The 27,297-nt window shown below is 30.4% G+C and overlaps 3 protein-coding genes across 4 annotated transcripts; 2 read left to right on the top strand and 1 right to left on the bottom strand.

Moving 5' to 3' along the window:
- The first annotated feature begins 4,321 nt into the window (after positions 1-4,321).
- Positions 4,322-12,041, top strand: LOC110649053 (RING-H2 finger protein ATL7). Of its 2 annotated transcripts, none has more exons than XM_021803453.2 (4): positions 4,322-5,331; positions 5,446-5,531; positions 7,015-7,430; positions 11,474-12,041. In XM_021803453.2, the coding sequence occupies exons 1-4, from the start codon at positions 5,089-5,091 to the stop codon at positions 11,476-11,478; spliced, it is 750 nt and encodes a 249-aa protein (XP_021659145.2). In that variant the 5' UTR covers positions 4,322-5,088; the 3' UTR covers positions 11,479-12,041. The 2 variants fall into 2 exon arrangements, with proteins under 2 accessions (XP_021659145.2, XP_021659146.2); XM_021803454.2 differs by having other exon boundaries at positions 4,325-5,331; positions 5,449-5,531.
- Positions 12,042-14,350: 2,309 nt separating this feature from the next.
- On the top strand, positions 14,351-16,418 carry LOC110649052 (phytolongin Phyl1.1). The gene is made up of 2 exons (XM_021803451.2): positions 14,351-14,506; positions 14,911-16,418. Exon 2 carries the CDS (start codon positions 15,216-15,218, stop codon positions 16,044-16,046), a length of 831 nt encoding a protein of 276 aa, XP_021659143.2. The 5' UTR covers positions 14,351-14,506; positions 14,911-15,215; the 3' UTR covers positions 16,047-16,418.
- A 3,682-nt stretch (positions 16,419-20,100) lies between these two features.
- Positions 20,101-27,088, bottom strand: LOC110649045 (tRNA-specific adenosine deaminase TAD3). The gene is made up of 9 exons (XM_021803444.2): positions 26,846-27,088; positions 26,712-26,763; positions 26,549-26,622; positions 25,532-25,659; positions 24,868-24,950; positions 23,454-23,553; positions 22,534-22,980; positions 22,158-22,261; positions 20,101-20,715 (listed from the first exon to the last, which is right to left on the bottom strand). The coding sequence occupies exons 1-9, from the start codon at positions 26,925-26,927 to the stop codon at positions 20,562-20,564; spliced, it is 1,224 nt and encodes a 407-aa protein (XP_021659136.2). The 5' UTR covers positions 26,928-27,088; the 3' UTR covers positions 20,101-20,561.
- Between the last annotated feature and the right edge of the window lie 209 nt (positions 27,089-27,297).

The following is a 27,297-nucleotide window of genomic DNA, read 5'->3' as shown; positions in this document are numbered from 1 at the left end:
CATTAATTTTCTCTTGCTTTCTTTCTTCTTAAGCTTGTCCTTCTCCGAAGACGGGTAATTGACATCTCTCTTTTTCTTGGACTTAAGAGCCTTCTTTGTGAGAAGGTCCTGCACGTTTGTCAAATCACGTGGTGATATAGATTTTACAGGCTTGTGATCACAGCAAACGAGGACGTCCTTCTATTTCTTTTCATTAGTTTTAGCCCTTACCTCCTTCTCTGCAGCCTTCGCAGCAATGGCATTGGACAGTTCTGTTATGTTGATTTCTCCTTCGCAGCAATAGCTCGGAGCAAAGAATGAAACAGAACTCCATGACAGAGACATGTGCATATGCAAGAGAAGCTGTCGGCACTTGGCAAGGATAAGGATTGTAGTCAATGCTTGCAAGTAATTTGGTCTTATCTTTGTATTGGATTTGGATAATGAGACGTAGAATACTTATATTTTCTCAATTTCTATTGGACATCCATGACCATATCATATAGGAGGTTGAATATTATTTAAATTGTGCATATATGATAGTTATGGCTTTATTTGGAGGAGTCACCGTTTAGTAGCATAAGTTTGATGTACCTTTCAATTCAAATACACTAAGAGTCCATTTATTTTGTAAAAATTAATTAATTTACAATAAGAAAAAATGTTTTTTAATAAATAACTAGTTTTTTATTGCAATGCTAAAAATTAGTGAGATATATTTTTTTATTTAGATATATTTTTTTATTTATTCATAATTAATTTAATTTAAACTCAAAATTTCATAGTTTAAAAAAAATTTAGTATAATAAATTCAAATTTATAATTATTTTGATATTAAAAATACATTAAAATTATTAATTGTTATTGACAATAATTAATAAACTAAATGGTTTGTTTTATGTGATTCCTTTATGGAAAAATTCACGCCCTTGTGTTAAAATTGTCAAAGTTTAAATAAAATAAAATATCTTTCTCTTTCAGAAAGATAAGAAAAAAAATTATTTTTCTTTAGTGTTTTGCAAAAGGTTCACTACATGTTATTATACTTGTTATAAAAATTCATGATTAATTTTTTTTTATATAATTTTTTAATATAATTTTTTATTAATTTTATATATTATATAATATTATCATATTATTATAAATATTATATTTAATTATTTAGATTAAAATATTAATTTTAATGTATTTTTAATTAATTATATAAATAAAAAAATTTATCAATTTAAAATTAATTTTTTTACTCTATTATATTTTTATGAAAATTATGTATTATATTATTTTAATAATAAATTTTAAAAATATAAATAATTGAAAATATTTTAAAATTAAAATAAATTAATAATAAATACAAATTAACTCGTTGAATTTAATTCATTTAATTAAACTCTATTACTTTATTTTTTTAAGTTTGATTTGTATATTTTTTTTATTAAAAATTTAAAATAATATTTTATGAAAAATTATGTATCTAGATTAATGTGGAAGAAATTATTTATAAAAATAAAATAAATTTTAAATGAATTTTTGTTAGTTTAGTGTATTATTATTATAAAATTTTTATTTTTATTATATTTATATCTTAAAATTTTATATTGTCGTATTCTTTAGTATAAAAAATTTTAAATCTTATTAAATATAATAATTATTTAATATATTTAATAATTATTTTTATTTTTTTAAATTATAAATTATATTATATATGTTATAAATATATTATTAATTAAAATATAAATATAAATTTAAAATTTTTTCGTTCTAGTGAAAACTGCATATATATATATATATATATATATATATATATATATATATATATATATATATATATATAGAGAGAGAGAGAGAGAGGTTTAATTTTAAACTAAAAATTATAAAAAATTTCTGTAAAATAATTAAAAAAATAAAAATAAAAATTTATATTATTAATATTTATAAGAATATTTTTATTAGTTCAAAAAGTTAATCCTTTATTTGTATTTGTACGTATATTATTTTACATATAATCTATTATTATAAATACACGTATTACATATTTAAACTTTAATTATATTAAAATTATATTATGTTTAAAAAAATTATAAAAAATATTTTTATAAATTGATTTAAACTTTAATTATTTCTTTATTTTAATAATTTTTATTAGTATTAATTTTTAATTAAAATTAAATAAAATTCTTTTTAAGTTTTTCATTTAATAAATTTTAAAATTAATAATTATGTTTAGATGATTTATATTATTTTTATTTTATTTTTTTATAAATTATAGTCATTAAAATATTTAATTTTAGTTATATTCATAATTTTATAAACATTAATATATTGTTTCGTTTAAATAAAAAAAATGTTATATGGAAATTTAACAATATGCAACTAATAAATATTTTTAAATATATATAATAAATAACTAAATATGAAAAATTAAATACTAATAAAATATTTTACTTAATAGTGTAATACGATTAAATTATATTTTTTATTTTTTATTTATTAATTTTTTTAATTAATTACTTCTCGTAAAAGTTTGTATTTAATTGAAATTAAGTATAAATAAGATTAAAAATTTTAAATTTATATTAACTCTAAAATAAAAAATTTTAAATTTATTTAAATTTTAAAATTAATTTAAATAATAAAAATATAATTATAATTATTTTAAGAATGAATGACAATTTTGACCAAATCAATGTTCATTCTCCTTTATTTATATGTAATATGGATTAATTATTTGGTCTTAAAAAATATACTTTTTAGTTATCTATATTTAATCTATTAAACTATTTAGTCCCCTTTGATAGAAAAAAAATTATTTAATCTCTCTGTTAATTTTTTTATTAGTGAATTGATTTTAATGCCAATCAAATTATGATTTAATCTCTCTATTTTAGTGAAACTAATTAATTAATTCTTATATTTTTAAAAATATATTAGTTAGTCATTTTAATTTAATTTCGTTAATTGTTTAGTTTCTCTGATTATTTTTTAGAAATAAGGTTCAATTTGCTACCTGTACTTATTGGGGAGATTCAATTTAGTCCATTTTTAACTTTTGGTCCAATTTAATCTATGAGTTTTGATTTATGCTCAAATTAGTTCAATTAACAAAAATGTGTAATTATTTAATTATTTTTTAAATATTTCAATATTATTTTTATATTGTATAATTAATTAATAAAAATAAAAAATATTATTTTTATTATTCAATATTATTAATCAAACTGAAAATATAAATTTTTTTATATTTTCATGTAATTAATTAAAATTAAAAATTATTACTATTCCAATTAATAATATTGAATAATAAAAATAATATTTTTATTTAATTAATTATACAATATAAAAAATAATATTTTAATATTAAAAAATAATTAAATATTAAATAATTTATTTAAATAAATTATTTGATATATAAACAAATTAATTAATTAATTATACAATATAAAAATAATATTTTAATATTAACAAAAGTCATTTTTTAATATTATTTAAACAAAATAATTAAATATTTTAAAAATGATATTAAAATATTATTTTTATATTATATAATTTGTATAATTAAAATATCAAATAAATTATTTTTATATTATATTTTAATATTAAAAAATAATATTTTTGTTAATTGAGCTAATTTGAGCATAAATTAAAATTTATAGATTAAATTAGATCAAAAGTTAAAATGAACTAAATTGAACCCCTCCAATAAGTAAAGAGGATAAATTAAATCTTATTTCTTATTTTTTATACCTAAACTTTTTTGATTTTGTCCTTTTTATTTCTTTCTTACTTTTCTTTATTTCTCTCTCACCCTATTCTTTTTTTGCATCTTTTACCCACTCATTCTCTCTGTCTTTCATATTTGATAAAAATAGCACAAGTAGCCTATGCAAAAAAATTAATCGATTCTCTTAAAACTCCAATTAATCAACAAAATAATTTAGAAAAATTGTTTTACAAAAAAAAAATACAAAAATGATGGAATTGAATATTTTAAAAGAATATAAATTTAAATTTAATTTTTACACAATAAAATTTCTAATTATCAAAGTACATGGATTAAAAAGTTTACAAAAAGTAAAATGGGTTAGATAATATAATTATTAAAATATAAAAATTAAATAATTATTTTTATTAAAATATAATAATTAAAGAATAATTAAAAAAAAAGATGATGATGATGTAATATATATATATTATAATAAATAGAAAAGTAAGGACCCAAATTTAACATTTACCTAATGCGTGATATCCTTTAAAAAAAGGTGGGTGATATCTCTTTAGCAATTAGATGAAGTTAGATTTGACAAAATATTTATAAAAAACTATTTTTAGTAAATATATTATTGGAGAGAGAGAGACCTTGCAACTTTTTGCTGCAGAAATCCAGCAGCCTCCACATGAACTAAAAAGCAGCTATTTATTTGTTTCCCTCTCAATAATAATAGTGATAATCCATAATTTTTAGTTAAAAAAAAAAGGGAATTTTGCGTGCGAACAGAGCATCAAGCGCCCGGATGTTTTCTTCGTCTGTTTGCATTTATCCCGCTGTCTACTTTCTTTTGTTCTTTTATATAAATTGTTCAGATTTTCTATTTTCTTATTTTTATTTTTTTTTTACGCCTGATGATGTTTATTTTTTTAGTCAAGATTTTTTTTTTCTTGAAATACTTCAAGTGAATCATCTCTCACCTACCTTACCTTCCTGAACTTGTGATCTCTCTCTTCCAGGCACTTAAAAGCACATTTCCATTTCTTTCTCAGCTTCCCTTTTCCATTGGCTTGTGTTTGTTCATATGATACTTCATTTTCTTTGGCCTTAAGCGAAGAAAGTTTCAAGATTATCTCCCATTTGGGTATTTTATTTTTGCTATTTTCTCTGGCTATTTTCTTGCACTTTTTTCTCATTTGGGTCTTCGTCAAACACTTGCATTGTTGACTTCTTGGTAATTCTCTCTCCGATCTTTGTACCGTCCAACACTGCAAAGCTATTGAGCTTCATTTATTATCTGAGTTCTCTGTGGAAACTTGCATTTCTAATCTGGGATTTATAATTTTGTGTTCAATATTTTGTGGGATCTGTGAGTCTTGTATGATTGAACTAGCATATTATTGGTGATGTCTCATTCCAAATCAGAGCCTCTTGATTGTTGCTCAACATTATCTCCTCCTCCTCCTCCTTCTTCTTCTGCAGCTTCAACTGAACTGAAGCTATATCAAGCTTTCATCTTCTTCGTGCCTATTTTCTTCACCTTGATTCTCCTCTTCTTGTTCTACTTGTTCTATCTTCGCCATAGAAGTGTTGATTGGGCCTCTCTTCGAATGCGAGCTAATTTACAAGACAGCAATGATATCTTTAGAGTAAGATCTTGCCCTTTAATAGTTTTTCTAAAATTATTTGATCTTTTCATAGTTTTATGTGTACATTCATGTGTGTAAGTGCTTATGTTCTTATTTTTATTGCTTGTGATTTAGCAGGCTGAATTGGGCTTGAAGAAAGAGATGAGAGAGATGTTACCCATTATTGTGTATAAGGAGAGCTTCTCTGTCAAAGACACACAGTGAGCTGGCTTCCTTTGACTTAGTTTATTGTTTTATAAATCCTACTCATTTACATGTTTATATGCTTATTAATTATTTCACAAGGCGTATTGTGTTTATCAGAAGTGAGAAGTTCAAAATTTCTGTTGCTATTTTCTCTTTTTGACCTTCATTTAATCATAATATATTAATTTTTCTGATCACTTAATGATAATGGCCTAAAATAGTTCAAGCTTTGTTGAAAATTCTAAATTAGTTTACTTTCTTTTGAAGTGAGCTTTGTTATCCCAGGAAATATTCATATATCGCTTTTATATTTGTAATTGTAAAATGTGCACAAATTTCGATGTCAATGGAGCACTTATGGCAACCTTGCTACTTAGCTTCTAATGATTTCATTCATTAGGTTTTCCCTCGAGTATTGTTCACTGCACAGATATATCATGGGGAAGAATATCATTGATGATTTTGATGTGGTATAACTTCATAGTGGATTAGAGTTGAGCAAAGGACGAGAATGCCTGAATGGTAGAGTTGGTCAAGACTGATTCTTGAGCATTATGGTCAATGTATGCTGGTTGAGGGATCATATATTCCTCTGTAAATCATTGCTATATATGGACCAACGAGGAACTATTTTTAAGTTTGTTAACCGCAAAAGAAGTTCCATTAGTACTTCTGTTATTTTCAAGATTGTTTCTCTTTGCTAATATTGTGGGAGAATTGATATCCTGGCATTGCTAATAAGGACAAATATCTTCTAATGGTTTACATTATTTGGCTTGTTTGGATCCTATGTGGCCATTTCATATCAGAACCGTTATTTATGAGAAGATTATCAAATAGGCTAGTTTTGTTAGTAGTCTTTGCATGGACCTCAAGATAGCTTGCTGCTATATAATCACTGCCTCTGGGTGCTTACAAAGCATGGGGCATCTGGACTCAGCTTGAAGGGCATAACTACGTAAAAGCTTTAAATTTTGTATATTGCGTGGTTGATAGGATGTAGGAAATATGCCTCATACTTAACATCGCTGAAGTTGCCTAAGTCTTGAATAATGGTTTTTAACTCACCCCTTTGGAGCATACCAGATGGATGGCATGGGGAGGATTGATTTTTGGTAACAAAGGTGACAAGTTGACAAGTTTTGATGTCATAAGGAGTAGTTGCTGGTTTTGTCAAGTATAAGTTTCTTAATGTCATGAAAGAGTTTAATGCAATATTTAAAGAAACATAATCCGGTCATAAATTATGGACTATGTTCATGAAAATCTGAAGGTTGTCCTGAGAGAGTTTAATGCAATATTTAAAGAAACATAATCTGATCATAAAGTATGGACTATGTTCATGAAAATCTGACAGTTGTTACCATACTCATAATGATACAAATTTTTTTAATTAGATGCATTACTTAAAAAATCCACGGATCTCATAGTAAATACCAAATCCTTTCATTTCTAATCTTTATATCATCTGATGAGGTGTCATCTTTGTGATTACAGATGCCCCATATGCTTAGGGGACTACCAAGCAGAGGATAGGCTTCAACAGATACCTGCATGTGGCCACACATTTCACATGGAGTGCATTGACCAGTGGCTTGCCAATCACACTACTTGCCCTCTCTGCCGCCTTTCCCTCATTGCATCTGCTAAAGTTCCAAGTGAATTACCTAATAATGAAGCAGAAACTCGTCAGGATTCTTCTGTGGCAGGGAATAGTGATGAAATATCTGTTCAATCAGGGCCAACAGAGTCTTTTGGTGAATCACAATCTGCACGACATTCTGAGCCAGGGAATGAAGACTCCAGGTTTGTTCATAACAGTGCTGAGGAAAGAAGATCTGAATGTGCTGATGTGGGGAGAGAATTTGGAGGTGCGACGAATGAACCTGAAGAGCATGAGAATATCAGATGTGGTAATTTGCATTTTTTTGCACACCACCATAGCATTTTCTTTCTGCTGCAAATCTTTTTCTAGAGATCTTTTCAATTCAAAATTTACATGCAGTAATTTTTTTTTTTTTGGAGGTGGAGGGGGTGATCCTTGGCCCCCTATATAAGAAATTATTTTATTTTAGCTAGTGGCTCCTCAAAAATAATTTATATTGTTTTATTATGATATAGAACTCCGCCTAAGTAGTTTATGCTTAGTCGGTTCCAAACTCGGATAAAGGAGGGGGCTTGCAGTAGGTGACACAACCAGCGTAAAATTTTGTCACACCTCATTATATGGATTCCTATGATATAAAAGTTGGGGTGTCCTCTACTTACGACGTGCTACATCGGCAGTGAGAAATATGCAAGGGTGTAGAGCGTTCACCTAAAGCGATGCGCTATATTGGCGCCTTGGTGTGTTGTTAAATAAGCAAGGGTTCTCACATCATGGACAGGTGTGGGTAAAGAAGTTAGTTCATAGGACAGATAGTAGAACAGATAGTGGAACAAAACACAAGATAGGCACAGAGAATAATAGAAGGTATCATAGAAGGAGATTAATTAGGAAGGAACAGGATAGGAGGAGTTGGTACTTGGAATGTTAGATCACTTACAGAAAAATTATTGGAGCTTGTGGATACTTTGGAAAGGAAAAGGGTGAATATTGATTGCATTCAGGAGATTAAATGAGTAGGAGAGAAAAGCAAGAAAGTGAGTAATTCAGGATACAAACTGTGGTTTATCAGAAATGAGAGAAACAAAAACGGAGTGATCATAATCATAGGCATGACATTGAAAGATGCCGTAATAACTGTAAAAAGAGTAGGAGATAGAATTATACTAGTAAAACTAGTACTGGAAGGAGAAACAATAACTGTAGTTAGTGCTTATGCTCCACAAATAGGACTAGATAGTGAGAGTAAACAAAGATTTTGGGAAGATATGGATGATCTAATGCAAAGCATACCGAATGAAGAGAATGTTTTCATCGGTGGAGATTTGAATGGACATGTAGGAAGTGATAGGCAATGTTATGAGAATGTTCATGGAGGTTTTAGTTTTGGTAGCCGAAATGAGGAGGGGAAAAGCATCCTAGATTTTGCTATGGCGTATGACCTAATACTAGCAAATACCTACTTTATAAAAAGGGAGTTATATTTAGTGACTTTCAAAAGTGGGCAACATAGAAACTAAATTGACTTCCTCTTAACCAGGAAGACAAATAGAGCTCTATGCAAGGATTGTAAGGTCATTCCGGGAGAGGCTTTAACAAGTCAACATCGATTAGTGGTCTTGGATGTTAAGTTTAGGAACAATTCAAGTAAGGCTAGAAGAAATATTGTAGCTCGAACAAAGTGGTGGGAGTTCAAAGGAGTAAAGCAAGTGAAGTTCACAAATGAGCTTCTCGAGTCCGAAGCATGAAAGCTGGATGTGGAGGCCAATGGTATGTGGATACAGATGGCATCAAAGATTAGAGAAATAGCTAAAAAAGTACTTGGAGAGTCTAGAGGACATGGACCACCCTCAAAAGAGAGATGGTGGTGGAATGAGGAAGTACAAAAGGCAGTGAAGAGAAAGAGAGAATGGTATAAGAAATTACCTAAGTGTGATAATAATGAAGCGTATGAACAGTACAATATAGCAAAGAAAGAGGCAAAAAAGGCAGTTAGTCAAGCAAGTGCGCAGGCCTTTGAAAAGTTATATGAGAAACTTGGAACTAAGAAAGAGGAGAAAGATATTTATAGATTAGCAAGGAGGAGAGAAAAAAAATATCAAGATCTCAATCCAGTTAGGTGCATTAAGGATAAATGAGGAAAAATGTTGATAAAAAATGAGGACATTAAAGAAAGATGGAGAAATTATTTTGATGATCTCTTTAATAATAGGCAAAGTGGTGATAACGTGAATATAGACTACAGAGTGATAGAAAAGAATGTGAATTATACTAGAAGGATTAGATCTTCAGAAGTAAAGGAAGCACTTAAGAGAATTAAGGTGGGTAAAGCCTGTGGACCCGATAGAATACCAATTGAAGTGTGGAAGTTTTTGAGAGATATGACAGTGGCATGGTTAACTAAATTGTTTAATAAGATTCTAAACTCAAAGAAAATGCCTAATGAATAGAGGAGGAGTATTTTAGCACCTATTTTTAAAAATAAAAGAGACATATAGAGTTGTTTAAACTATATGGGAATTAAATTCATGAGCTATACTATGAAGTTGTGGGAGAGAGTTGTGGAATATCGACTACATCATGACATTTCTATCTCTCCCAATCAATTTGGCTTCATGCCCGGCCGTTCAACTATGGAAGCGATCTTTCCCATTAGAAGCTTGATGGAGAAATATAGAGATGTGAGGAAAGATCTACATATGGTTTTATCGATTTGGAGAAGGTTTATGATAGTGTTCCAAGAGATGTCTTATAGAGAGTGTTAGAACAAAAGAGAGTATCTATTATATACATACAAGTGTTGAAAGATAGTATAAAGGAACAACTACTATTGTGCGCACAGTGAGAGGGGATACAAGAGATTTTCCTATTGGATTACACCAAGGTTCAGCTGTAAGCCCTTACCTTTTTACATTATTTCTAGATGAATTGACGAAACATATACAATAGAGTATCTCTTGGTGCATGATATTTGTGGATGATATAGTTTTGATAGATGAGACGCGAAAATGAGTCAATAGAAAGCTAGAGCTTTGGAGAAGTACTCTAGAGTCAAAGGGTTTTAAGTAGAACGAAGACAGAATACATGCATTACAAGTTCAGTAAAGGCCGAACTGGTGATAGGGAAAAAGTTAGTTTGGATAGAGTGATATTGCCCTAAAGTAATCATTGTAAATATCTTGCCTCAATCCTTAAGTAAATGAGGGATGTGAGCAAGATGTTAGTCATAGGATTAAAGCCGGATGGTTGAAGTGGAGACGTGCCACTGGAGTTTTATGTGATCGCAAGATTCCTAATAAATTGAAAGAAAAATTTTACCGTACAGTCATACGACCGGCCATGTTTTATGGTAGTGAGTGTTGGGCAATGAAAGAGTCGCATGTGTCTAAGATAAGAGTTGCGGAGATGAGAATGTTAAGGCGGATGAGTGATCATACTAGACTAGATAAAGTCCGTAATGAGAGTATTAGAGAAAATGTAGGGGTTGTGCCAATTGAGAATAAGTTGAGAGAAGGGAGATTGAGGTGATTTGGTCATGTGAAGCGTAGACATAAGGAGGTTCCAGTTAGACAATTAGAGCACATTGGGTTAGAGGATAGAAAAAGAAGAAGAGGTAGACCTAAACTGATTTGGAAGAGAGTAATACAATATGACCTATAATTATTACACATTTCCGAGGATTTAACCCAAAATCGTTTAGAGTGAAAAAAGAGAATCTATATAGCCGACTCCAATAAATTTTTGGAATAAAGGCTTAGTTGAGTTGAGTTGTTTTATTATGATATAGACAATGTAAAATATTGAAATTATTTATTTCTCGTTATATATTTAATAAATTTTTATAAGTATTGGGGCCTTAAAAAAAAATTAGTGTAACTATTCTCTATTGTGGTATTTTTTTAAATATACAAAATTGATTTATCAAAATATATAGACAATGAGTATGGTTAACAATTTTTCAAATCGGTTTTATGTATAATAACATTGGCCCCTCAAAAAAATTCTAGCTCCGCCCCTGTGGTTATTATTTGACCAATTTCACTAGTGAACATCATTGCAGTTGCAGAAATTAATGCAAGAATTATGTCTTTATATGCATAATTGCATTGACACTTAATAATGTTAAGATGTTGAACGTATGGAGAATACTTGTAGATAACAATTAGCTTCAGCATCAGCTATCTAGTCTCTTTCATGTCATCAACAGCAACTATCTTCTTTGTATATCTAGCAAACAATAAGTCTCTTAATTAATCATATTTAATCATAGTGGTTGATATATTACTATTTTGTATGCCAATTTTAAGTTGTTGAAATTCTTTTATTTTTTCTTGGTTTGTCTGTTGGCAGTTTAATCCCCAGCATGAACTGAGACAGTGGAGCCAAAACTGTATTCACCAACCCATCTGTTATCCTGCTTAACTGAAAAGAATGGTTCCATAAAACCTTCCAAAAGATGATGTTCACGTTGCTGTTGCAGTTACGAGGTCCTTGAAGAAGGGAGAGTAATCGCATGATCACCTGGATGATGCATCCCTGGACATTGCACTGGTGCTATAAGAGAGAATCAATCCTTGATTAGGATTTCATTAATGTATCAGTGCTATAAAAAGCATAATGGGATGTAATAAGATAGAAAAGGGCATTGTCTAGTCTGGTTTGATTAAGTGGCCGAAGGCATATACCTCACCTGGCAAACCCACTCCCCTAATCCCCAGCTCAAAAAAAGAAAGAAAGAAAGAAAGAAAGAAAGAAAAGGCATTACCGGAGCTGTAATAGTTTGGCTGTATACCTGCTGTAATTTAGCTGTGACTTGTGCATGATGTGTGTGAGGAACAGAGATGATAGGGAGTAAGAGAAATCAGAATTTGCTGGAATATGTTACTTTGACAAATTGGAAGTAGTTGGCTTATGATAATGATCCTCTGATATTTCTTGTAGCATTGCAATTTGAAAACGCTGAATAAATTATTTCAAATCATTGAATTCAATATTAGTTATTAGGGTTGGGGATAAGCCCGCATGGAAGGCCCTGAATTTTAACAAATTAAAATGAAATTTATTTTTTCCCTCACTCTTCATGAATTTGAATGTTGAGGCACACAATTTAAACAAAAAAAGAATAGGTTTTAATTGTTTTTCTTTTTAATCTAAATGCAGCTTATGGAATTTTAAATTTAAAAAAATATAGGTTAATTACATAACCCTTGAATTTTATCAAAAAAATTTCATAGCAACCGAAATTTTTAAAATGTCTTATGACATGCCATTCTATATCACACTTAAACTCTTATAAATTATAATTAAGATATCCTTCTTATTTAGATTTAATACTTAATTATACATAAAAAAAAGTAAATTAAAATATTACAATATGGCCTTGGCTCCTTTTATTTGTCTTTTTTTTTTTTAAGTTATTTTGTTTATAATTATTTATTATTTTAAAAAAATTAGAAGTATTTATTAATTAATTTTTTTTTAAAATTTTATCTTTATTTCTACTAAATACAATCTCTAGTCAAATTAAATTATATTTTGTTATAATTTAAATGATTTAATTACTTTTTTTAATCAACATTAAAAATGGATGAAATAGTATAAATAATTACTCCCTTTCCATTTTAAGTGGTTTTTTTTTAATTTTTCACAAAAATTAATAAAATAATTAAATAGCCTCATTTTTATTAAAAAGAATTAATAATTAACTAAAATTACCTTATAGTAAGTTTGCAATATAAAAAAGTGATAAGAAAAAATAAATCATTGAAAATAATAATAAATAATGGTAAAATTAAAAAATTAATATTTTTAATTTGTTAAAATAACAAACAAAATATGACAAAAAAAAATTTTCAAAACCATTACTTGAAAATAGAACAAAGGAAGTAGTAAATATTTATTAATAAATTTTAATTTAATAATTTTAAAATTACAAATTCTTAGTTAAAATCCCGATTGAAATTAAATCAACCAGAAAACTAAACATTTTGACTGTTTCTTCCCTTCCCCTCTAATTATAAATTAGTGGCATACATACTGGCTATGTCAATTGGGAAAAAATAAAATAAAATAAAATTTGCGGCTCACTTCTAGAAGAACATAGTTATTAATTAATTGTGCATTGTTAACCTTTATATTTTAATCGGTTCAATTAAACTTTTCTAAAATTTAATATTTAGAAATTAGATTCTATTTTATTCAAATTAAGCATACAAATTAAATGAATTCAAAATATTTAAATGATAATGATAATTACATTTAGAGGTGAATATGTATAATTTAAAATATATTTTAATTAAAATTATAATTAATTTAATTATTAAAACTCTAATTATTTCATAAAAAATAATTCGTATGTAGAAAATATTTTTTATAATAATTATTGTTTTATGAAAATATTTTTAATAAAAATATTTTTTATTATTTATTATAATATTAAACTAATAATATATATTTATATTAATAATGTATAAGTATTTTTATATTAAAAATAACTTTCTCTTATTAAAGAAGGAAGTATTTTTTTTAAATGATTTAATTTTTTTTAATTAAAAAATATTTTTTATTAATATATTTTTTAAATATTCTAAATACTAGAAAATACAAATAAAATAAACTTAGGCTAAGATTTAAAATGCAAGATAATTAAATTTAATAGAAATTAACAAAGCATAATTAATTTTATAAAATTTATTATAATATAAATTTGCAAATACATTTTTTTAGACTAAATATAATGAGTGTAAATTTATAAATGAATTTTTAAAAGTTTAAGATTGAGTAAAATAAAGCTGATGGATACTCTTAGGGTAAGTATCATCGGTTTGATTCTCTTCAATTTAAAAAATAAAAAATTAAAATTTTAATAAATTAAATTAAATGAAATTAAATAAATTAATAAACTGTAATTTGATTTAATTTCTTAATTAAGGCTTTATCTTAAATTTGTTAAACTTAGTTTTAACTCATTTTAAATTTAATTTTAGTTATATTTTTAATTTTAATTTATAATGTAATAATAATAATAATAATAATAATAATAATTAATAAAAACATAAATTATTCAATTCGATCGAGGAAAGTCTTTATCATAAATTTGTAATTTGTAATTATTATTTTTAGGTAAATTGATAAATTTTAATATTATAGGAAAAAAATATATTAAATTAAAAAAAAAAAGCCTTAAAAAGTGAACCCAATAAAAATAAAATCTCTAATATCACTCTTTAACCTCGTCAGATTTTATCTTTGACTGCAAAATTACCATTTCACGCTTCAAATTAAAATTTTGGTCTCAGCCCAGCCCCCCTCCTCGGCCCCTGTCCCTCTTTCTCTCCCTGCGGACTCGAGTCCTATCCTCAATGCTTTGGGAAAATTTCACAGGTAATGATTCCTTTCCAAGAAAACTTATCTAATTGATCTGTTTGAAAGTCCACTTTTTTGTTAATTTGCACATGATGTACATGTTTTGATCTTTCTCTTCACTTCCTGATCTCCAAACATAATTTTGATTGCCATTCTTTACTTTGGCACGAAACTTTCAGTTTCTTAGATCGATCTTTCACTTCATTGGATAGTTTTTGTTGGGATTTTCTCAAAATTTGTACTTCTTGACTGTTTCGTAAGTCAATTTTTTATTTAATATTGTATATTTTTCTCTGGGGTTGTGTTGGCACTGGCAGCTAAGATTGTTGATCGAAAACCCTAAATTTCTTTTACGATGTTGTGTTTTGAGTGCTTATGTGAGTTATTTGACCTTCAATATGATTTTAATTCCACTATTTCAGGTTGTGCTAGTAAGACTCTTGATGAAACGCTTGAGGGACTTGTCTAGCTGAATGAGTTTGCTGGTATTTGTTGGAAGCTTTTGACTTTGCTGCTGAAGGGTTTCTTGTGTTTTGTTTGGATTTCATATATTCTATTGAGGAATTTATTGTGTTTATCTTCTTCCAAATCTTGGTCTCTTAGATTCACCTAGTATGTTCTTTGGCTGGTTGATATTGATATAAAACCCAATTGTAGAGTTTTAGTTATTTGGTGGTGTGTAGAAAAGTTCTTGATGTGAAAACTTTCTAAACTAGGTTTTAGCAAGATGGGTTCAATTCAAAATACTGTTCATTATTGTTGTGTATTTAGGGGTAATCGGAACTTGTATGTGTATAGTGGGGGTGATGATGAGATTGAGAATTTGGCGGCCTTGTCATTGGAAAGGATTCCTGCGTATCACAAGTGGTATTTTGAGACAATTGGCAAGAGGACTTTTGGGTTTTTGATAGAAGACGGTTATGTTTATTTTATAATTGTTGATGAAGGTCTTGGAAACCCAGCTGTACTTCATTTTTTAGAACATGTGAGGGATGAGTTTAAGAAGGTAGCTAGAAAGGGTTCACGGGGAAGTTTTTCAGGTTTGAGTTCAATCAACATACAAGAACAACTAGTGCCTGTTGTTCGCCGTCTAATAACTTCATTGGAACATGTATCTCAACATGATTGGAATACTGAAACTTCCTCATCTGATAATATGGGTTTGTCTCCATCACCAAGTGATGCAAATGGGCAAATTGAAGTTCTTACATCCACTAAAGCCCCTTTGTTGGCAAAATCTAACAAGCAAGAGAAGAAGAAATCAAAGGAACATGTGATTGTTATGAGAGATATTGAGTTAGAGGAGCATAGGAAATCTACAGATAGAGGAGTTAAAATTGATTCGACTTCATTGGATTCTAATAACCAAGGTGGAGTAGCATCTCAAATTTCATTACAAAAGGATTTGGGTTCAATGAGGATCAGGTCGAGCTCTCAAAGTATTCGAAAGAAGTGGTGTCGCCAAGTGAGGATTATTCTTGCTATTGATGCTGTTGTTTGCTTGATACTATTCATAATTTGGCTGTCAATCTGTGATGGTTTTAGATGTACCAGTTGATTGTGAAATTGGAGCCAGAGATTCACCTTTTACTTGATAGTGCCTATCCAGAGTATGTGAGAATCAGTTTACGTCAGGGAATCAATTTCAACCTTGCCAAACTCTGTTGTGGAGGTATGTGCTTGAAATTATGTGGTGGAATCATATTAACAGATTCTCCATACAGTTCAATAGTTATTATGGTATACACATTCATCTAGATTATCGTTGAAGGTTGGTGCTACTATGCTGTTTGTAATTATAGATATAAAATATCAGATGTTGTGTATCTAAATATTTTAATCCCAGCATATTTTCTTTTCATGTATAAAAATTACGCATTGAAGCGTCATTTGTGCTGATTTTTGCCAAAATATTCTTCTGTTTAGTGCATCTTGCTTGTGTTTTTTTAACCTTTATTATTTCATTCCTTAGCAAATTTGTTGCCTGATGATATGAGATGACATTTGCACCCTCAAAACTCACTCAGCCTATATTCCAAGAATTGAATTTGGAAAATGTGGCTGAATGTAAAAACAGGATTCAGAAAAGTATGAGCTTGGAGTTCCATAATTTTGGTAAAAGCAGGGGATGTGATTGCTATGAGGTGCATTTGTGGATTTTAAGTGCCCTTGAATTTTTAGCAACGGCTCAATTGTCATTATTCATGAATCGGTTCTTATATTTTGAAATTTATATTGTTGCATTTTTCAATTTAATTTCATCAATTAAATAATCACATTATTTATTTTAATATTTTTCAAACATTTAGCCATTAATCATTAATGAAAAATACTAAAATTTGCTCATTTGAAACACTCTCACCTCTCCCTCTCTCTCTTCCCCCTTCCTTTTCCTGAACCTAGCAACTCTACTCATCCCTCATCCTCGCCAACGCAATGATTCCAGTCACGCCACATTCTCATACAACTCCACCTAAATGGAAGCAACGCCTACACCAAGGGGTGAGCGGTGAGCATTATTTGGCTCGAATCACCAAACTTGTTTGATTTGGTAATTCAATTCGATAGTAACTTGTTTTGGTTTGATTTTAATTTTTAAAATTTCTGTTAATTCGATTTAGTTTTGGAGAATATATTTTGATGAAACCGAACTGAACCGATATATATCGGCACTATACAGATATGCATAAAGGCTTCTTTGTTTTAGTGGTAAAGCCCAGAGTTCAAATCTGAAGCTCAGCTCTATAATTTTGAACTTTTTTTTTTTTTTTACTTTTGATCCTAGTTGTTCATTCATAATGTTCAAATCTCAATTGTTGAATCATCCCATATATATATATATGTACTATCTTTTCTTCTCCTTCCCTCACTACCTCAGCTACCTTCAATCTCTATGGTTTGTGCTTGATGTCGCTTTCCATTGTCACCCCTTCCCCCACTTCTCCTTCTCCCTCACTACCTCAGAACCATCTCCCTCCTCACTCCCTCCAATCCATCCCCCTCACTCCCTCACAGTCACAACAAAGCACCGAGCGTCACCATCCATCATGTGGTGAACAAGTTCCAATGACTTTGATCTTCGCTCTTTATGTTATTGTTCTGCTTCCTCAATGAAAGCCGTAAGCGACTCCCTCATCTTGACTCTCCATGTGGTGGTTGTGGACTAGAAGATGAAGTGTTGATTGAGAAGAAAATGGATCTCGCAAGGGAGTCTATTGTTTATCCATTGCATTGCATGTTCCCTTTGTGGGTTTTAAATTCTGAATTAGATTTTCTACCCATTGCATATGTAATTGAGTGACTGAGCCTTTGTGTCTTTGGGTGGAAACAATAATTGTTGATGAAATTTGTTACTTGTTGAGATTTATTTGTTTATTGATGAGATTTGCTTGATATTAATCTTCAAACTATGATTTTATGAAATGAAATTTTGATTTGAGGCTGAGAATTGAGAGGAGAAAAATTGAAATTTTGTTTCTGCACTTGATCTTGGAAAATGAATTTGGAACCAAAGCGAACTAAATTAATTTGATTTAATTTTTAATGAAATAGATTTCGGTTTGGTTTTACATTTTGAAAGATTCGGTTATATCGAATCTACCGAATGTTCACCCATACACCAACTACTTACTGAAAATCAAATCAAACATCCCATCGAAAAAGGGCAAATTATTAGGGTTCCCCTTCTCACATGCGGTAAAGAATCCAATTTATTCAACACAAGTAACATCGCCGACACCCATATTAGTCAGTGTCATGCCTTTGTGGCCAACCTCAGTGGAGACGGACTCTGGAATAGTACAAGATAATATTGAGGTGTTGGAGCTGTGAAAAGAAAGCAGAAAAGGATGAGTCTGAGAGGGCCAGGACTTGGAGGACCATTAGCGCTAACTCTTCTTGGTGAGAGAGAGGTAGGGGTTGTTCAAGGAAGGATTGGAGGTGGGGAGGTTTGGAGATGAAGGAAGAGAAACCTATGGTTGCACAAGCTATGGAGATTTTGTTCACGAAATTTTGTATGTGATTTTTCATTGATTTGGTGTTTTTGGATTCTTGAATTGTATTTCATTTTGTGTTTGTTGATATTGATATAAAATTAAAGAAGGAATTAAAATTCGATGAGTTAGGGATAGAGATGAGAAATAGTTAAGGTCTGTTTGGATGAAAGTAAAGGACGGATAAATAAAAGTAAGGAGGGATACGTGAATTATATCTCTTGTTTGAAAAGATGTGAATTAATAAAAGGTAAATATAATATCCTGTGCGGTAAGAAGAAATAATCTAATGTTGAAGGCGGTGCCTCGCTTGAGACTTTGACAAAACAGGAGGCAGAAATGAACCGAATCATACATTGAAATGGAGGAAACTAATCATTAGAGGCTCCTTTTGGTGGAATGGCCTGGAGAGTTGGAAGAACTCCGAGGTTAAGCGTGCTTGCTTAAGAGAAATTCTTGGATGGGTGAGAAGTTCTTCATTCCACCTACAATGGTGAGGCTCAGGATGGGGTGGGCCAAAGCGGACAATTACTCTAGTGGTTGGAGTAAGGGCGTTACAAATGGTGGAAATAATCTACGGCTGGAGGTGAGACCTCGCTTGAGACTTTGACAAAATGGGGACATAAATGAACTAAATCATATATTGAAATGGGGGAAACTAATCATTAGAGGCGCCTCTTGCTGGAATGACATGGAGAATCGAAAGAACTTCGAGGTTAAGCGTATTCGCTTAAGAGAAATATTAGGATAAATGACCTCATGGGAAGTTGTCCATTCCAGGACAAAACTGTGAGACTCAGGGATGAGGTAGATCAAAGCGGACAATTTCTCTAGTAGTTGGAGCAGACGCATTACAATAAAAATAAGTAAATGTAAGCTTTATTCTTACTCGCCTCTTAAATTTTAATTTTTCTTACATCTAAGAATAAGAGGGGTGATGAAAGTTATAATTATTTTTATTTCTACAACTCTTAATTTCGCTCTTCTCTCACCTTTTCTCAAATTTAAAAAATATGAATTCTCTCTTTACTTTTTTATTATAAGAAATTTATTTTATTACAACTCTTCTTATTATTATCCATTCTTACTCTTTTATTATTTACTCTTTTCTCTTGCTCTTTTATTAATTACTCTTTTCCCGCTTCTTTCAAACTGACCATTAATAGAGAGAGAGTGGGCAGTGCTATTATAAGAATAATAAAAAAAAATTAATTTGTCTTATTTCACTGATGAAATCTGATAAGAACGATTTAATTGGTAGAGTTAGAATTTAAATATGTAATAATATAATTTTTAAAATACAAATATCAGTTTATGAAAAATAATAATAATAATAATTAAAGATTAAATAATAATTTTTTTATAATTTTTTTTGCAATGATAATTAGTCCTTTTAAATTTTAAAATCATTAAACATACAAAGTGAATATCAAACAGGAAAGTGTAGGTGGGACCATTTTATTTTAATTAGCATTACTGGGGCAACTGTTAAAAAAAATAATTATATAAATATATTAACCAAAAAATATGAAAATTTACTTAATAGTAAAATTAATATATTTTAATTATAAGAACACAAATAATATATTTTTTTTTTCAAATTGTCCCTTTTACCCTAAATGGCAGATACGAAAAATTTCACTGTAAATAGCTCCACCACTGTAAAGTCAGGTCTACAAAAATTAGATAAAATGAAGAGGGCTAGTATGGCAAGATGGCCATACCTGATCTGTAAAAAATTATCAAAAACCTGAACTCTCGTATGCTTGTTTGGGGTGATGGGAATTAGCATGAAATCCTTTCCACAGTTTACATTCCTAATAATATCAGAATGTAACCAGAATCACCATTGCTTTCAAAACAGTAACATCACCCAACTCCCTGCAAAAAGATACATTTCTGTAACCCCAGCTATTTGTTGACAAAAATGCTTGCATTTGGCGAGAGGGGGAAATAAATCACTCAATTGTCTTCATGGAAAGTGTCAAACATTCGATATTAGGATGCTCTTGTTAAGAAACAGAAGTTGCAACTTGGTCATCATCATCATTCCTTGCAATTACTTAAGCCATATTAAGAACCTATTGAGGCAGAACTACCCTGAAAACAGCATAGTGATGATTCAAGCTTTTCTCTCCCTGTAGTCTGTGAACACTGCCTAATGCACCGGCATTTGGATTGGGGAAAGCATAAAATATACGCCTAATTCTTTGATGCACAAGTGCCATTGCACACCTTCAAAGAAAAAGTTGTTTAATATCAAATGATAAAGAGTTTTGCATCTATAAGAAAAAAAAAAAAAGGAGAGAAAATAGAATGTCTTAATGCACTAATAACAATTTCCTGGCAGCAAAATCATCCAACAGAATATGAGCTTGACTAGCTTATTACAGCAAAAATACTTCAAAAAAAACACCATTTCAATCACCCTTTAATTTCATGTCCAGCTAGTGGATAGTATCTTTAAAAGAATAATTAGAGCCTATTTATAACCATCTTTGTAGAGGGTGTGGAGTTAGATGTAATCAACATATGAGAACAATCGAATCAACATAGGTCAATGCAAAACTTAATTTAGCTCACAAAATGCCTTCAGGGGCATGAGGAGAGAGATTAAATAATCAAGTGGTTTACTAAGTGATTTCAGTCGGCAGAAGATGAAAAAGGATGGTAACAAACTACCTAATCAAATAGGCTTAAAATAATGAAGTTAATGTAGCCAGCATTTGCCAAGATAAGACTTGGGTACAGACTCAGCACTAAAGAAATCAAGCAAAGGGCAGATAGTTCAATCTGGCAATGGGCAAATGGCAAGGTCTGGAGAATGCAGTTTTTTCCTTTGGCAAATAGCAAGGTGTGAAGAAATCAACCTTTTTATTTCAAGTTGGGCCACTGGTTTTAAACATTTTTTCCTTTGGAAGTGCCAGGTTGGCTCCGGATAGATCTCTGAACAACTATATACCTACTTGTTTGCTAACAGAGGTGAAGAAAGGCGTGAAACCTGAGTTGGATTTAACAATTAAAATCAGCAATCAAACTAATTTGATTTCAAATGGTTAAGAGGTCAATCTGGCCAGAGTTTTGTTAAGCATAGAACAACATCCAAACAAATGTCCAAATAATTATTGAGGAATTTGTATCACTTTCCAGTACATGTATAATGTGTTCCTATAGGATGCCAGATATCTTCATCACATCGAGCCGCATGATCCTTTTTCCTTCCCTCCCCCTCTCCCTTCCCCCACACCCCGCCCCAACCTTTTTTTTTGTTCTTTAAATTAATATGCTAAGGTTTGCTTCCCTTGGCGACTTTGGCCAAAGAAGCAGCAACCAGCTAGGATAGCATGAGGTGTGAGAAGAGGCTATAAACATGGCCATTTGAAACATTGTACAGTGGCTAAACTTCCTAGTATCTCTTTGAGTAATAATAGCTTAAATTTCTAATTGCATTGTTATTATTCCTAACAAACCCAAAAAGGGTTTCCCTCCATTAGTGAGAAAGAAACCGAAATTCAGGTTAAGAAAAGATTTTGAGAATAAGGTACTGCTACTTGCAACTGTATCCTTAAATAGAATCTAAAGGATGTGCTCTGGATTAAAAAAAAAAATGCAGCCCTATAAGCATAAGGTTGAAGATGAAGCAGCAGCAGCTGAAGTAATTGCTTTGATAAACTTACATCGTACATGGCTCCCATACCAGGTAGATGTCATAACCAGTGCAAAGATAGGGCCTCACTGATGCGGCTTCAGAATGAGCATCCAATTCCTTCCCATCCTCAACCTGAAAAAGGATGACATGAAGCCATCATGCATTTCAACTATCACAAGAAGAAAGGCAATCATACAGTGAATATGTTAATGCCACAGAGCTTATGGTTTCTTTAACAATAATAAATCATGCAACTGTTTTGTAGATGATTAACATGCATCTTTTAAACATAAAAGAATAATGGTGCATTTCAAAGAATTGTAAAACCACCAGCTCTTTAATGGTTTCTTACAGAAAACCAGTCCAACAACGTTGTCCCATAGCAGAAGATAGAATTAACTCACATTTGCAAGGTTCGTCTTCTGTCTTTTTGCTGGAGAACCTGCACAAGAAGACTGCATAGATTCCACTTCAAAGGACTTCTCAGTATGAAGCAAGCGAGGGAATAGGCGCCTATCCCTTTCAGCAGAAGATTCAATAGCAACAATGGCAGCATGTCGTAAAGGATGCAAATAACAAGAAGTTTCCATATCCAATTGTTGCCCACACCACTGCCAAGGACTTAAACAAGAAACACCAACATATAATCTTTCAGGTCCATTATGCAAATTGTTAGGAAACACATTTAAATGACTTGCGCCATTGGAATTGAGATTAGAAGCAAAGGAGGCTGGCTTTTTAAGGTGGCTATTTTCAGTGCCAGTCTTGTTATGCCATGAATAGATTTGATCATGTCCAGTTGCAATAATCTGCTGAACAGAAGGATCCACTATAACTGCAGCATTGACCATCTGCAAAGATGCAAAATATTAAGTTCAGACATAAATAAAGAGTACTAAGAGCATGCTCTGCTATAACTAGTAATCAGTGAAATTACGGTGCTAGTAAACCCCACTAGTTTCTGATGGAGAAGTATGTTGAATTTAGCATTGTTAGCTGGCAATTTACTGCAAATCTAAAACTTGAAAAAGAGCCCATTACAAATATAAAAGCGAATGATTCTGCTTTTAATCCAACAAAAAATGTTTATGGACTCTAATGCTGGACTATTGAAATCAGTCAAACCCAACTTGCCCGAACTTAACTTGAGTATTATAAACTACCAGATGCTGTCTTTCAGTTGACAACATGAATGCAGCTTTTAAAGTAAGCATAAGTATACTTCCCCAGCATAGGCAACATTGGCAGTTAAATTAACATAAACTAGCCATCTTACATCCCTCATAGAAGTAAATTTAGTTTATAGAAGAAATTAAATAGTTACCAAACCACCACCAGATTTTGCCAAGTCAACAGCCACTTTCATGAAGTCGAAAACTGATTGTGAGTCCTCTTCACCAAATCCAGTAATGCCATTAATATTGCTACAGTTGGGAAGGAAAGGAAATAAAAAAATGCCAAAAAGAAAAAAATGAGGAAAGCCAGAAAATTCTCTCATTTTTATGGAAGTACATGAAAAATTACTTCCAAAAAAATTATTGGAAAGGAAGAATAAAATATAATCTAAGTCATCTATTACCGATTCAGAAAACATGGCTCACATCATATAACTAAACATCAAAACTTGTGCTATGCAAACTTTAATTACACTTCTATTAATTAATATGATGTATGGCAGTGACTGTTGAGTGGTGAAGAAATACCACCTATAGAATATTAGCATACTGCAAATGAGGATGCTAATGAATGTGGAAATGCAAAAATGTAGCAAAAAATATAACCATAAAGTGAAAGTATTGAGGAAAAGTCTAGAGAAGGGACAATGAAATTGTTTGTACAAGTGTAGCATAGACTAGAGAGTTGAGCACATTGAAGTGGTAGGATAAAAGAGATAGAGGGGCATACATAAGATGATATGAAAGGAAGCAGTGAAAAAGAACTTAGTGACCTTAGAACTTTTTGAAGATGTAGCCGTAAACCACATAGAATGGAGGAAACAGATTTATATAGCAAGCCTCTACTAGTTTGGTATAAACCCTTAGTTGAGTACAATTGAGTAATTAATTAAATTATGACTGGATACAGTATCTTCAATCTAGAGCATAGTAAATTAAGCAAGTAGGATAATGACCGCATCTATTATCAATATACAGCTAAACTCATCTCAACCCATCTCAATCTCAATCCCAACCCTACTGAAGCTGGCTATATATTGTTTTCTTCTATTCTGCTTGGTTTAATCAATGACAAATTTCGGAACAGAAAAATTACGATAAATAATTTTCCCTGTTCCACGAAAGATGATATAACCATCAAGCTAGGAGAGAAAGTACCCATTATCACTAAATTATTATCTCCTAATATGATCATTATCTTCAAACTAATTTGGTTGTCGTTTTTTTCTTCTTAACACAGTTCCATCAAACCCAGGTTTCATAGAAAGCATGCACTATGCATCTTTAGAAAGGTTGCTAAATCCTTGTTCATTACTTCAGCATCATAAAGGTCTAGCACTACAGCAAGTCATATAGCCAGTGAAAAATTATTTCAAATATCAATGATACAGATCCATTACTCTGAGAAACTTTATGAATTAAATTTTTGAGAAGGGAAAAAAGGTAAATAAAGACAAGACATGTTCAAACAATTCACATATAACTTGGTAATCATTGAGTGATAGAGATTCAAGAAAGCAAATAAACATCAGGAAACAATATAAATGGATGGCATAAACTTACTAAGTAGGTGGATGATATGATGTTGGCCAAAGTTTGCATTGCTCTTCCCACTCTTCTCTAGATGTTGCAGCATATTTACAAACCTGGAAATGGTTAAAACCATATGTAAAACATCACTGCCTTAACTAGATCCAAAGACATTGTTATAAGTTCAAAAGTAAATTACAAAAAATAGAAACCATTTCAGAGAATTAAATTTCAAAGAGGAATAACCAATGCCTAACAAACATGAAATTCCATGGCACAAACAAACCCCAAAACCATGACCTTCTAGTACACATGTTTTTCAACTATGAAAGATTATAGAAACTGGAAAATTCTTTTCCTTAGCCATTATCATAGGTTGACATCACAACTAAATTAATTTCATTTCGTCAAATATTGACCAAAAGAAAGAAATATTGATTCATACAGTTTGAATGTCCAAAGTGATTTGACCAAATAAATCATTATTTAGATTGTATCCATGAAGGACAATAAAACAAAGATTAAAGCACAAAAGAAATAAAAAATAAAAATAATAGAAGATGAAACCTAAACCTACTTAAAAATACACCCTAACCATTTATCACCAATGTGAAGGAAATCAGTAAATAATAATTAATATGAAGTTAAGAAATACACAAAACTGTAGGGGGGGCAAAAAAAAAAAAGAACAACCCACTTTTGTGATAAAAGGACTCAACTGGTAAGAGTTGATTAGCTCTTGTACATTCTCAGGCAAGTTGTTTGACTGCTTGCCATTCTCAGTCTCAGAAGCTAGGCACAAGATAACTGACAGCTGATTTTTCCCTGTCCAAAAAAAATTTATCATCACTGTAACAATTATCGTGAAGCATGAATAGTATGCTTACATGACTAAAAAGGAAGGCAAAAGAAACAAAAAAACACTGCCCTGGGAATCTAGAAGATACATTTGATAAAATGCATGCCATGAAAATGCTCTTTACAAACAATGCTTTAAAAGATAAATGTATACTAAGAATCATCCAACAAACCACTCTGTGTAGGAAAAAACCTTTTTTTTTTTAATTACATAGCCAACTATCAAATATCAATGCGACTTAGGGTAACTCTTTTCATTTTAATATTTAATTTTTCAAGGATAAGGAAAAAGGCATTGTTGAATTACAAAAAAAAAAAAAAAAAAGCAACCTAGCCTCCAAAAGTTCTTAAAATATAATTGGTTCCTAATTATTTGATAAAGAATTTCCCCAAAAGAACAAGAGAGCAATGACCAATCAATGAGGTACAGCTTGAGATCTAAGTGAAAATTCAAATGAAACTTAATGCTTCATTTTAATTCATGAGAAATCATCATTTTTTTAACAAGTATATGTTCTTCCAACCTAAAAAGTAAGCATATGCTTTGTGCTGTTATAGTTCAATAACTAACTAACTCATTTAATTATCATTAAATTAGTTGTTTATACCAACTGTAAACTTATAGTTATCTTAAGCACCAACAGGTACTAACTACAACTGTGAAATTCTTTCATGCAATTTGATACATAAGTTTCTTTTTTTTTTTCTTTTTCAAATTTTTATTGGCAATTAAGCAAGCACAAGTTTCAAAAATAAGAAAGCACATGGTGTTCAATGTCAAATCAGTAATTAGACTTCAACAACAATAAAAGCAAGTCAAAACAAAATTACATGTAAGATACACTCATACACATACCCTTTTCATCATGTCTCTTTTGTATACGCTTCACATGGCGGAGATTTTCAAGTGGAGCTATCTGATTTAAACGCCTAATTCCAACAAAATCCACCATATCAATTTCAACATCCATAGACACAGTACCTTTACAAATGGTAAATATTATAGATAAAAGCTTCACCTTATAAAAGTATTTGCAAGCTTTGGCTCAATTACCGAGGCAAAAGCATTCACTGCAAATTATACAAAAATGAAATCAATAATAAGCAATTTTCTCAGATTTAGTAACTAAAAAAGGGTAAATTTGGGATTCACCTGTGGGTTGCTCGGTAGGTGAGATCGGAGGCTTATCAGGAATGTGGATGATTTGCCATAACTCTGTTTTCTCATTCATCATCGCTTGCTTCCTATGATCTTAAACAAAAGATGGAGATTTCATAGAAAATTTTTTCCAGATGTCAGGACTTAGGGTTTTAGAAATTGGGAAGAGAGGTTTATTTGGAATGAAAGGCTTGATTTTACAGAGCGGATGTCGTTTAGATTTACGGAGACAATTGAGGACCGCAAATATAATTAGAAGGGAAAATTACTATTTGATCTCTTTTTTTAAGTAAAATTAACTATTAAGTCCATATATTATGAAAATTATACTATTTAATCCCTAGCCTCCGTTAAATTAATTAATTAATTTTATATTTTAAAAATTATATTGATTAGTGTTTGTAACTTCTTAACTCTTGTTATTTTTTATACCTAAATTAACTTGA

This window comes from Hevea brasiliensis, chromosome 12 (genome assembly GCF_030052815.1).
Source record: "Hevea brasiliensis isolate MT/VB/25A 57/8 chromosome 12, ASM3005281v1, whole genome shotgun sequence".
Classification (NCBI taxonomy): Eukaryota; Viridiplantae; Streptophyta; class Magnoliopsida; order Malpighiales; family Euphorbiaceae; genus Hevea; species Hevea brasiliensis.
The sequence above is the reverse complement of the archived record's forward strand: the minus strand, read 5'-3'. Positions and strand labels throughout refer to the sequence as shown.

What these genes read in the sequence shown, in the direction of transcription:
- LOC110649053 (XM_021803453.2), top strand. Translation starts at nt 5,089, where the DNA reads ATGTCTCATTCCAAATCAGAGCCTCTTGATTGTTGCTCAACATTATCT. An exon ending in ACAGCAATGATATCTTTAGA is followed by an intron (nt 5,332 to 5,445) that starts GTAAGATCTTGC and finishes CTTGTGATTTAG; the next exon opens with CAGGCTGAATTGGGCTTGAA. An exon ending in TTCTCTGTCAAAGACACACA is followed by an intron (nt 5,532 to 7,014) that starts GTGAGCTGGCTT and finishes TTGTGATTACAG; the next exon opens with ATGCCCCATATGCTTAGGGG.
- LOC110649052 (XM_021803451.2), top strand. Translation starts at nt 15,216, where the DNA reads ATGGGTTCAATTCAAAATACTGTTCATTATTGTTGTGTATTTAGGGGT.
- LOC110649045 (XM_021803444.2), bottom strand. Translation starts at nt 26,927, where the DNA reads ATGATGAATGAGAAAACAGAGTTATGGCAAATCATCCACATTCCTGAT. An exon ending in AAAGAGACATGATGAAAAGG is followed by an intron (nt 25,660 to 26,548) that starts GTATGTGTATGA and finishes TTTTTTGGACAG; the next exon opens with GGAAAAATCAGCTGTCAGTT. An exon ending in AGAAGACGAACCTTGCAAAT is followed by an intron (nt 22,262 to 22,533) that starts GTGAGTTAATTC and finishes ATCCTTTTTCAG; the next exon opens with GTTGAGGATGGGAAGGAATT.